The sequence below is a fragment of the Chrysemys picta genome, chromosome 15 (genome assembly GCF_011386835.1).
Source record: "Chrysemys picta bellii isolate R12L10 chromosome 15, ASM1138683v2, whole genome shotgun sequence".
Taxonomy (NCBI): Eukaryota; Metazoa; Chordata; order Testudines; family Emydidae; genus Chrysemys; species Chrysemys picta.
This window is the reverse complement of record NC_088805.1, coordinates 18,557,325-18,569,557: the sequence shown is the minus strand read 5'-3', so window position 1 is coordinate 18,569,557 and position 12,233 is coordinate 18,557,325. Positions and strand designations below refer to the sequence as shown.

At 41.3% G+C, this 12,233-nt stretch overlaps 1 protein-coding gene across 3 annotated transcripts in view; it reads right to left on the bottom strand.

Moving 5' to 3' along the window:
• The window catches only part of ZDHHC8 (zinc finger DHHC-type palmitoyltransferase 8), a 234,785-nt gene that overhangs the window by 85,790 nt on the left and 136,762 nt on the right, over positions 1–12,233 (bottom strand). For all 3 annotated transcript variants that reach the window (XM_005295008.4, XM_008171708.4, XM_024108332.3), the window contains exon 2: positions 1,522–1,643. In XM_005295008.4, the coding sequence (XP_005295065.2) occupies positions 1,522–1,643 (122 nt within the window). The remainder of the gene's footprint in view (positions 1–1,521; positions 1,644–12,233) is intronic.

Here is a 12,233-nt window from a genome sequence, read left to right as displayed (position 1 = left end):
AGCATCTCCCATTAGCTACTTTAGGCGGCTCCCCACCTAGTCTGCTGACTTTGTGGATTGCAGTCTAAGGCGCCTACGTCTCCTCATTCATTGTATAGGCACCTAACTCAGGCTGTGTGAATGGCAGTGTTGTTCCTGTGATTTTCTAGATGCCTCAAAGTTAGGTGCCATGACACTGAGCATTGCAACATCTAAGTCCCTTCATGGATCCTGCTTCTATGGGTTTTCAAAAGAGCTTCGTCGTCTAACTCCTAGTGATTTAAATGGGAGTTAGGCCGCAGGTGCTTTTGGAAATAGCAGTTGCCTATCTGCAACTTTAGGAACCTAAATATGGTTGAAAATTTGGCCCCATATGACCTGGGGGGCAAATTATTAACCTCACTGTGAGTTAACCCTTAAACTTGGTACACCTCTACTCCGATATAACGTGACCCGATAGAACATGAATTCAGATATAATGCGGTAAAGCAGTGCTCCGGGTGGGTGGGGCTGCGCACACCGGCGGATCAAAGCAAGTTCGATATAATGCAGTATGATTTTTTGGCTCCTGAGGACAGCGCTATATCGGGGTAGAGGTGTAATAATATTTACCTTAATCGCTTAAACTCGATAATAATATTTACCTTAATCAGTGTTTGTAAAGGCCTCTGAGATTGTCAGCTGAAAGAAGCTATATAAATAGAATATGTTTATCACTGGTTCCTGTCTGGCAAGAAATAGCATCACTTGCATGAGCAGTTACATCACTCGGCTCATTCAAGGGAACAATGAAGAGAAGGTACTGAATGCAGGTGAGAAAATGCACCTTGCAAGGGGCAGGGAGCCATTCATTTTGTGACCTCCCCCAAAGCAGGCTCTGTTGCAAGCTGTGTGTGAATGACTATTGGAACAGGGACAAAGTGAGGCAGTAATTCTCTCATTTTGATGGTTTAAAAGAAATAGCCACGTCACCGTTCCCATAACTATAGACAAACAGTTTTTATCCTGTTCAATCAGCTATGCCCCAGCACTATATTAAACAGCCATTTCTTTCACAATATATATTAAAAAAAACCCACTCTAACACAGGCCTTAATCATTATCTTTTTTAGTGTTCAGTGCTACTGTGTTTGTTCTAAGCCTGCTGGAGTGAATCGCTGTTTTAATGCAGCCACTTGCAGAAGCTCAGCCCTCCACTGCACCGTGCTCAGCTGCCTCTTGTGAAGGCAATGACTTAAATCCAATGTGCCAGCATGACACAGGGGATACTAATCGCAATCACATCAGTCTGGCTATCTTCTCAATGAGAGCTACGTTATCCAATGCCAGGCCCCAGATTACCAATTCAAGCAAGTACAAGGAGAAAAAAAAAAACTTTCCATTTCAGAAACTGACGGAGCATATCCACGACTTAGCTACATCCCCGCATTTACAGCCAGCTGAGGATAAAAATGGGAGGGGAAACGAAACAAATGGCATATGTGCTGCTTCGGAAACCCGACGGTTTGTCTTGGCTTATTTTTTACCCCCATCCCCCATTACCTCGTGGAAAAACTCCAGGGTCCATGAAAGTCGCCATGCTGAAGTTTGCAAGTACGAACAAGAACACGAGCCCATTGTACACAGGGATGGCTGGGGAGATGGCTCTTGTTAACCAGGGGCACCTGCAGAGAAAGAGAATTACAGATGAGGACTTTTTACGATGTAACAAGCAGCAGCTTCCTGTTCACAGCGTGCAAGCAGAGACGCGCCATTACAAACCCCCAAAGGTCATTCAGCGGTTGAATTTGTTACCTAGGAGTTGAAACAACTATTATGGCTGGTTTCAATGATCTACAGTACATATTATCTGCCCTCTGTAAAGCAGCATAGTTCTGCTGAATTCTGCCACAGGGCAGAAAGGACTGAATTGTTTATTTGTGGGGTTCTTGTGTTATGGAGCAATCTTCTTTTTTTTTAATGACTTCACATTTTCCTTTTTGTATCATTGCTGCACCCTGACATGGCACTTCTGTAATCAGTGGCAAAGATTCTGCTTTCAGTCACTAAAACAGAATAACTTTAGGCCTTCAATTGGGGTTACTCCTGATTCCCACTGGTGTTAATCAGAACTGAATCTTTCAATCATCAATCCCCAGAAGATGTACAAATAGGAAAAAAAATAATTTCCTTCAAGCTCTTTTATTTCCTACTCAGTTCTCCCCAGTGAGAGCCCTTAAGTCTGTAAATATCACTCCTGGACATCATTGCAAAACCTCTTTCTATGGGGAAAGTACAGGGTAAAAAGCTTTAGTTAAAGCTTGTGTTAGCTCTGCAGGGGCCAACAGAATGCAAGCATGGTACTTAAAATACTGTGCATAGCATCTGCCATGTAAACTGTTTTCCAGAAGAAAGGAGATTTGTAAAGCCTGTGTAACTAATGAGTCAAGACACAGGAAGGCTGTTCTAGCTGCAAATGAGACGGCTCTTGCACCAAGGGGGATCGGAGTACCAGAGCAGAACACAGATAATTTCCCTGCTACATAGACTATACTTAAGATGATTTTCCCTGATAAAGGAATTTATTTATTCATTCGGCCATTTTTAGCCCCTTGTACATTTGACTCTGAAACGTAAATCACGTTTATTTTTCTCCATTGTGTATATAGAGGTTTGTTATTGTAGGGTTTCTAGGAAGCTTCCCTCCTAAAAAAACTCCTGAAGAAAGTACCTACTTTAAAAATGGGAACAGAGAGGACCAGGGAATTATAGACCTATTGGCCTAACTTCAATAACTGGAAAGATACTGGAACAAATTATTAAACAATCAGTTTGTAAGCACCTAGAGGATATGAGGAATAGCCAGCATGGATTTGTCAAGGACAAATCATGACAAACCAAACCAATTTCCTCTGACAGGCGTACTGGCCTAGTGGATGGAGGAAGCCATAGATTTTGAATATCTTGATTTTAGTAAGGCTTCAGTCTCACATAACAGTCCCATAAGCAAACTAGGGAAATATGGTCTAGATTAAATTACTATAAAATGGGTGCATAACTAGCTGAAAGACCATACTCAAAAGAGTAGTTTTCAATGATTCACTGTCAAACCGTGAGGATATATCTAGTGGGGTCCAGCAGGGGCCAGTCTTGGGTCCGGTACTATTCAATATTTTCATTAATGACTTGGATAATGGAATGGAGAGTATGCTTATAAAATCTGCAGATGACATCAAGCTGGGAGGTGTTGCAAGCACTTTGGAAAACAGGATTAGAATTCATAACAACCCTGATAATCAGAGAATTGGTCAGAGATCAACAAAACGAAATTCAATAAAGACAAGTACAAAGTACTACACTTAGGAAGGAAAGATCCAATGCACAACTACAATATGGGGAATAACTGGCTAGGCATTAGTAGTGGCTGAAAAGGATCTGGAGGTTATAGTGGATCACAAATTAAATATGAGTCAACAATGTGATGCAGTTGCAAAAAAGGCTAAAATCATTCTGGGATGTATTAAGAGGAGTGTCGTATGTAAGAGATGTGAAGTAACTGTCCCACTCTACTCAGCACCAGAGAGGCTTCAGTTGGAATATTGTGTCCCGTTCTGGTCATCACACTTCAAGAAAGATGTGGACAAATTTGAGTGAGTCCAGAGGAAAGCAACAAAAATGATAAAAGGTTTAGAAAACCTGACCTCTGAGGAAAGGTTAATAAAAATGGGAGTGTTTAGTCTTGAGAAAAGAAGATAACAGTCTTCTAAGATGTTAAGAAAAACAACGAGGAGTCCGGTGGCACCTTAAAGACTAACAGATTTATTTGGGCATAAGATTTTGTGGATAAAAAGCCCCACTTCTTCAGATGCATGGACCATGCAGCTGACAAAGTCCATGCATCTGAAGAAGTGAGGTATTTACCCACAAAAGCTTATGCCCAAATAAATCTGTTAGTCTTTAAGGTGCCACCGGACTCCTCGTTGTTTTTGTAGATGCAGACTAACACAGCTACCCCTCTAATATGTTAAGTGCTGTTATAAAGAGGATGGTGATTAACTGTTCTCCACATCACTGTGGTAGGACAAGAAGTAATTAGCTTAATCTGCAGTAAGGAAGCTTTAGGTTAGATATTAGAAAAAACTTTCTAACTATAATGTTAGTTAAGCTCTGGAATAGGCTTCCAAGTAAGGCTGTGAAATCCCCATCACTGAAGAGTTTTAAGAACAGGTTGGACAAACACCAGCCAGGGATGGTCTAGGTCTTGCCCAGCACAGCTGACTGGATTAGATGACCATTCAAGATCCCTTCTAGACCGATATTGCTATGATTCTATGAAAAAGAAAAGCATATTAAAAAGTCACATGGATTTTGCAAACAGAAGTAAGAAAAATTATAGAACCAAAAAAGTTTGAGTCCTCACAACTGACAGGGCACCTTTAATCTGTACCAGTCCTGACAGTCAGGCACTACCCCATGCCCATAGCAGCGTAATGCCCTGCCCCCATTAGTGTATATCATTCATCATCACCAATATTTGGCTGTTACTTACACCTATATTAGAGCCAGACTGTTTGCAGCGCTGAACCCTGTCAAAAGAAGTAATACTCATAAAGTAACCAACCTTTCCCCAAATCTAATTCAAACTGTTCTGTTCCAGACATAGCATTTTAAACAGCTGTGAATGGTGCTGTTGACCTTGGAGAAAGACCATTAAAGAGGCCCTTGTGGCTAGTATTAGAATGACAGAGCCATTTGCATGTTCCGTCTGCTAGTGAATGAGCAATACACAGAGATTCTCCCACACTCCCCAACCACTATAACAGTACAGGCGTCCCACATTTTACTTCACAGAGTGCCTGTAAGATTCTTTACTAACAACTGAGCTAAAGAGGCCAACGTGCCTTTACTTGCTTCAGTCAGCCTATATTTGCTGGATTTGTTTAGGAGTGGACCGCAGAACTGTCATGCTAGAAGAGACCAATATCCTGTCACCGACAATGGCCAGATGCTTCAAAGGAAGGTGTAAGAAACCCATCAGTAAGCAGTTATGGGATAAACTCTGCTCAGGGAACTTCCTTCTCTAAATCTGTTATAATTCTATTCCATCCAGCTACTGATGAATCCATTTTCCCTGGTGAATGAGACAAGACATCTCAGCAATCAAGGATTATAAAGTTGCTCCTCACTTGTCAAGCAGGGAAGGGACAAGTCAGCAAACCAAAGGACAGGAAAGTCATTCTTACAGATAATTGGCCACACAGAGCAGGTTTTTAATGAGTGAAACTGCCTTGAATGATTAATGTGATAACTGTTGAAGTTCTTGTGTGTGATTTACCTTGTCATATTCCCAACAACCACAGCATAACATTAGGAAAACTATAACCACAAACTAAGCTGTTCATTTACTGGATGAGTAGCGCAACTGAAAGACTTCACGGAAGTTGAAATAAAGGGTATAGTGAGTCATCATAAATATTAGCCAGAATCTGGTTTCCTCCTTTCTACTTTTTCCTTCCAGAATTTTTATGTAGCATGAAATATTGTGTAAAATGAGATCTTATGAAAGGGGCTTCTGAGCTTTTCCTCTGTAAATTAAAATGACAAGTAAAAGCAGAAACTGGGATCAAGCCAAAACCAGTAAAGATATGTTTTAAGAAGCCAAAGCTATCCTGAAACTTTCATGCAACAATCTCAGCTTCTTTGAAGGAGAACTTCTGGGGGGAAAATCAGATGAAAAGTACAGTTTGATGGGCAAAGAATTCCTTAGAAACAGCACATTCTAACTGTTCTTCCTTCACCCCCATTTTTAGGCAAAAAATAACAGAAGCCTTAACCAAAGTTTGGAAGTTTCTTTTGCTACTAATACTTTGTGCAACAAGTATGACTTTTGGCACCTTGCAATTGTTATGCCAGGAGGGGAAGTTCACAGTCATATTTATGCAGATTCCATAAGAGAGATGCCTTTTTCTTCTGGAGACTTGGATTCAAGTCTAGGCAAAGGCACAAATAAAAATGCATTTGGTGGCGTTAACTGCCTTCCTCCACTTCCATCTGCTTACTTTCCAAAATATTTCAGTGCCTTGACAAACTCCTCCTTAGTTTGGAGATGAAAAGCTTCCAGTTAACTATATACTTTGGCATCTTGGTACTTGACCAAGGACTTTTGGCAACTCCTAGAGTAAGTGATTTTGTATTTTAAACCACAGTCCTGAACTGAATCAGTATGGTCTCCCTTTCAAGTATGGACCAAATCCAACACCACTAAGTTGCAGGTTTCTGCAAAATTTGCAGCCCAGTGCAGCAGAACTGCAAAAGTAATTTCCTACAACTGCAATCCTATAAAATATGTCCCCTGATGCCAATTGCCTGGCAACAGGTGTGTACTTTTTGGAACTACAGAACTATTCCCAGTTAGGCTACCCAAGAAAAGAGTAATTTTATTAATTTACCATGGACAGTCACAGGAGGGATAACCAAGGGTGATGCCAAAGGCAGCAATTGTACAACTTTACCTGGTGAGTTGCCACACCTGTTGCTTCTTGGGTGTTGTTTTGCTTTCGATTTCAATGGGCCATTATTTCACCCTTAGACTGGAGTCCCACGGGAACAGAACTAGCCCATTGTATGTGTTATTGCCTTGTATTTCTCATCCCTCACTTTCAGAAGAAGACAGCCCAATTTGATATCTAGTTCAGTTGTCCAAATTCACTATATTACAGTTACTATGTTTTCTTTTAATTTCCCACTGTTTTTACTTTGGAGATACCCCATCTCCAATACACAGATTTTCAGCAGTAATACCAGTAAAGTATAGGCCAAAACTAGATGCATTTGTTCAAACATTGCCCTCTCAAAAATTTTAGGGATTCACATAAATTGGATCTGGATTCAAACCATCCCTGGCTTTGGACTGTAAACCTAAATCCAACGGATACAGTTTTGCAGAACCAAAGCCACTGCAGTGTTGCCCAATTCGAGGTTAGCACCAAACATTTTCAAGGTACTTTCCCAACATTAGCTATTCTTCACAGCATCCCTGTGAGGTGAGCAAGTTAACCCACATCTAAACATTTACCTGTGGTTTGAATTATTATTTGCTAAATGTGTTATCATGCCCTGTTTATCTCAGGTTCCTGCTTCAATGCCATTGTGGCTTCTCCATCTCCCAGGGTGTCACAAATGACTGCCTGCAAGACACAATTTCACCCAAGCAGTGTGCAGAACCAATTTCTAGGGAAGCTGTCTTTCTAGGTCACTTGGTGGAAGGATGCCTCATTCCAACACAAAATGCTCCTAAGCGGTGATGATATTCTGACATTTATACTGATACATTACTATTGTGCACCAAGCCCAATGATAAGTTGCAGGCAGTGCCCTTTGTAGCACCCACTTCGATGTATTGTACAAAATGCAATTGTGTAAAATTTGGGTACCATTAGTGTCATAGGATCAAAAGCAGTTAGAAAGACCCATCAGCACACTGCCTGCAAGACCAGCATACAGTGCCCTGATGGAGTTTGCATTACGGAGTTTTTTCTGTGGTAGAAAATAAAGCCTGGCATCTCTGATGTGGATTTAAACCCACAAGTGGAACGATGAGGTTCAGCATGGCATCTTTGTTTCCTAAACCCTAGTCAATTTCCTATTAGAGGAAGCTCTACCTCCTTGTCTTCACAGAAACACCTAATAACACTGTCATTGGAGAAACCAGAGTGAGTGACCTTAGACAAGGCAAAAGATAAGCGAGGGGAGACAATGCCAGATTTTTTTTGACTTCACGTTTCGGTACAAAGCAACCAGATATGCCCCACCTGGCACAACTGCAGTCTCGAAGACTCCCTACCTCCTCCAGAAGCGATTCCTCACATAACAATAAACATTTAAATTCAAGTTAACTGGAAATAAAGGGCACAATAAGCCCCGTTCCAAGTTTAATTTAGATCTCTAACCCAAACCAGGAAATCTGCAGACTACCGCTATTATTTTTCCTCAGCTGTGCTAGAAGGAGAAATTCACCAAGAGAAGAGCCCTTTAATTGTTTTGTTTACTACAAAAATTAGAGCCAGCACACACCAGAAGCACATATTGTAGATAGTTATGAATCTCTGAACTAAGCACACAATTACACAGGCAGCATTTTCTGCATAATTATACATCTTTGGCATAGAGCAATTCTGCACATAACCCCTTGCAGAGTAATTCAGGATGACAGATTTAATCTCATTTATCTTATTTGCTCTCAGAACCCTGTCACGATAAAATGAAAAGTTAAAAAGATTAACAAATAAAACTTACTAGGTGTCAGATACATTTAAGCATTAAAAACTGACTTCCTTTACTAAATTAAACAGCAGACAATCCTTTTCACTTGGTGCTAAGAAGTAGGACTTATCTGTGTCATACAATTACAGTTCACCTGTTTTTAGATAATTGAAAAAGGTTATTTGTTCCAATACCAAATTAAAGTTTTATTTAATCCTATAGACATCAAGACAAAAAAAATACAAATGAAGGAGCATAGTGAACATCAAAGAAACATATTTTAAACAATGAAACCTAATATGAATCCACTGTATTTGCAGGTGGGAGACCTGGGTTTAATTCCATGGTCATCATGTGGAAGACAGAATAAGCTTTGATACAATGGAGGCCAGAAACTCTGAAAGCGAGTAGGCAGAGACTACTGCCTACCATACTGACCAATATTGTTTCTTTGTACCCCTCCGTCTGTTTATAACCATTTGTTGTGACTTGTCTTATACTTAGATTGCAAGTTCCCTGAGTCAGGGACCGTCTTTTGGGTCTGTGTTTGTACAACTCCTAACACAATGGGGTCCTAGTCTATGACTAGGGCTCCTGGACAGTATGGTAATCCACATAATAAATAATAATAATAAATAAATAAATAAATAAATAGACACAGGTACTGGAAAAAGGTCTGAGCCACAAAGCTTGAATCCAAACCCAACCTTCCCACCAACATTAAGGAGGCTTGTATTAGGGTTTTGGGTTGGCCTGTTTTGCGGCAGACTTCTTATCTTGATAGTTTTGACTAAAAAAAAAAGAGGCCCAAATCATTTCAGACTTAGTTATCGACAGACTACCTCTCTGGTGATGAGATATCTTAGCAGGTGATCAGCAGAGACACCTGAGATGACAATGCCCTGGTTTTAACAAGAGGCAACTACTTGCAGGGTATTTCTCAGGGTGGGGCCCAGGATTCTGGAACTTGCTTCCCAACTGGACCTGACACAGAATGAATCAGCTGACCTTCAGGACACACTGAAAGGCCAATGTATTCTGCCAAGCTTTTAAGGAAGGGGTAGGGTTTGCAAGAGGGAAGGAACAGAAGCAGTGAGTGTAATTGCTGTTCTTTCTTAATGGCTGATTGGGTGAGGAAGAATGTGTGATTATTTGGTAAGTTAGGGAAGGGTTTTGTTTTATGGTGCACTTAGAGCAAGACAAGTAGGTAAGATCTGTATCCAAACTCCTTCAGAGTTCAGGGGTGCTTGGATGTCGTAGGTTCAGAACTGTTTTACAATAGCCTGCAACAATAACCTTGCTGCTGATAACAGAAACCAGAGCAGGTGAATACTGTCTTAAGAAGCCTCCACTGCTTCATGGGGAGCAGAAAGATAAGCAGAAGCCTGTGTTTTATAACAAATATGAAATAAAATGCAAAACAACATATAAAATGACAAACTCACTCAGCAGAGGTGGTTCCTGTCCCATGGTCTTTGGCCTGGCTCCTCACTCCTGGTGCTGCAACCTGGTGCACAGGGTCACAGTGCCACTCTGATTTGGCCCGGCTGCCCCTCCATCATCATGATGGAGGGGCAGCCGGGCCAAACCTGAGTGGCATTGTGACCCTGCATGCCAGGTTGCAATGCCCAGAGCGGGGCCCAGCCCTGCAGGACAGGAGCCAGGGCTGTGGGGTGAGGGTCGGGTTAGGTTCAAGCTGGGGGGTGAGTGCAGGGCAGGCTCACTCTGTAACACCCGCTAGCACTGCCCACTCCCCGGGGGCAGGGCCCAAACACACATAGATAAAAGGGAATAATTCAAAATTCCCCAAAAATAATATTGAGGGGGGAAAAAAAGAAAAGAATTTCACAGGGAGCCCCAAAAAGTTCAGACAAACATCCAAACTTTGAGCTGCTTATCCAAATCAAATCAGAGTCTTCTGAGGTTTGCTTATAGGACGACTGAACTGTATCTAATGTTTGATTGGAGTTTAGCACACCTCCTTCCTCGGGTGGAATGAAAAAATGTATTTCTGTACAAAACACAAGGTGCTGGTTTACAGTTCAGAGAGAATCTCTTTTAACTCAAATCAATTTCCACAGTATTAGGGAGATGCAACAATAATGTGAAGTAATTGGCTCAGTGCTGTTCAGCCATGCAGACAGAAACAGCTCAGCAAGGTACAGCCTAATTAGATGGGCCAACAAGAAGGCAGAATTTGATAATCACTGGTATAAACTTCATTGAAAACCTTCCAATTAGCTGTTTTCTTAAGTTGTACCAGCCTGTTCTTGTTTGGTAAATTCAGAGTTTATTTTCCTACACCCTCTTCCTTAAAAACAAATATTTACCTGGGGGCAGCATTTGACCAAAAAATTGTACAAGTAAGGGATAGTAAAATATCACTGGAATCTGGGCAATGGTTTGACATTAGTCATATTTCACTAGCATCTTGTAGCCCTAACCAAGATTGGGACCTTATTACACTCTGCATTGTACATACAATCCCTGCTCTGAAGAGCTTACAATGTAAGCAGATGAGACAAAGGTTAGGTAAGGAAATACCTAGAGAGGAAAAGGCATTTGCCTCTGGTCACATAGCAGGCCAGCAGCATAGCTGGGACCAGAACCCAAGCCTCTTGACACTCAGACCAGCGGCCAAACCACTAATCCGTGCTGCTTTCCTTCTTTCAGTAGCACCTGTATTAGAGAGGGACCAAACCAAACACTTTGGAAAAGTTCAGAGCTGGATCTGAATTTTGCAAGCCTGGCCCATCCCTGCTATTAAACAGAGCAAAGCATTTGGAAGATAGAGCATTCAAGAGCTGTTTGGGAAAAGTTTGATGTGTACGGCACAGTCTGCACCTCATGGTGGGGAAACACAGGAGAGCCTTCTTAGCTATAAGCGCTGAAGAGCGGATGCACCTCTTACATAGCTGAGGCAGGAGGGATTTTTCATACACTGTTTTCCTGCCCAAAGTCACATGTGAAGCCGTTTTCTGATGATGTACAGTCAATACAGTGACAACAAGAAGACATCTTCCATTTTTGGCTCCTGCTGAAGATATTGGGGGATTATTGTACATCTAAATACATAGGACCCGATAATCAAAGGTGCCAAGCACCTGCAACTGTAAATAAAGTCTTTTATAAAAAAAAAAGTGTGTCTGGAATTTTTTTGAGATAAAAGAGTATGTCTGAGCATCATACACAATATATGGTCTCGTGTCAAAAGCACAAGCCTAGGACTCCGGAGACCTAAGCTTTATTCCAGCTCTCCCAGGCTTACTTTGATAAATTACCAAATCTCTGTACCTCATTTGTAAGAGTAAGGATAATACAGTAGCTACCCTGGCAACATACCGCTGCTAAGCGGTAAATTAGTGATGGAAGGTGATACAAATGCAGAGTATAAAACACCTGGGGTATTACATAAAAAGGGGGGTTGGGGCCAGAAAAAGTAGAAGTTAGAGAATTTACCAGTTCAATATTGCAACTGATGAAGAATGGACTCTGAACCTGGCCATGTGAGAGGTGTTGCAAAAATATCCACCTTAAACTGCCAGGTGCAGTTATCCATCACAAAAGGGGTTTTTTATCATCTCTTTCCTAGTGAAATATAGTTGTGAGCCAGAGGTTCAAATCCATCTCCAGCTTAACTACATTTAATTATTAAAAGGAAATGTGCTGGGTTGAAATTCACTGAGGTTTAACAAGAGCTGATGGGGTTTCGGTGAACTTTCCATTACACCCTGGTCTCATTCCAAAGGCTAGTTGTGCATGTCTACTATAGTAGAGATCAGAGGAGCCAAATCAATTAAAAAGTCAACTTGAGATATAATGCCCCTTGGTGGAAATTCTTATCTGTGCTATATATCACCATCACCAAGTAAAATATGTTCAAAGGCTTCTCACATCACTGCTTGAAAGTTCTATAGCCTGCTTCCTTCCTCTTTTTAAATAGTCGGCCCCCCAGTTTATCTGAGAAAAGCAACGACTGCCATAGGCGCTGATGTAGTTGAAACATGGAAATA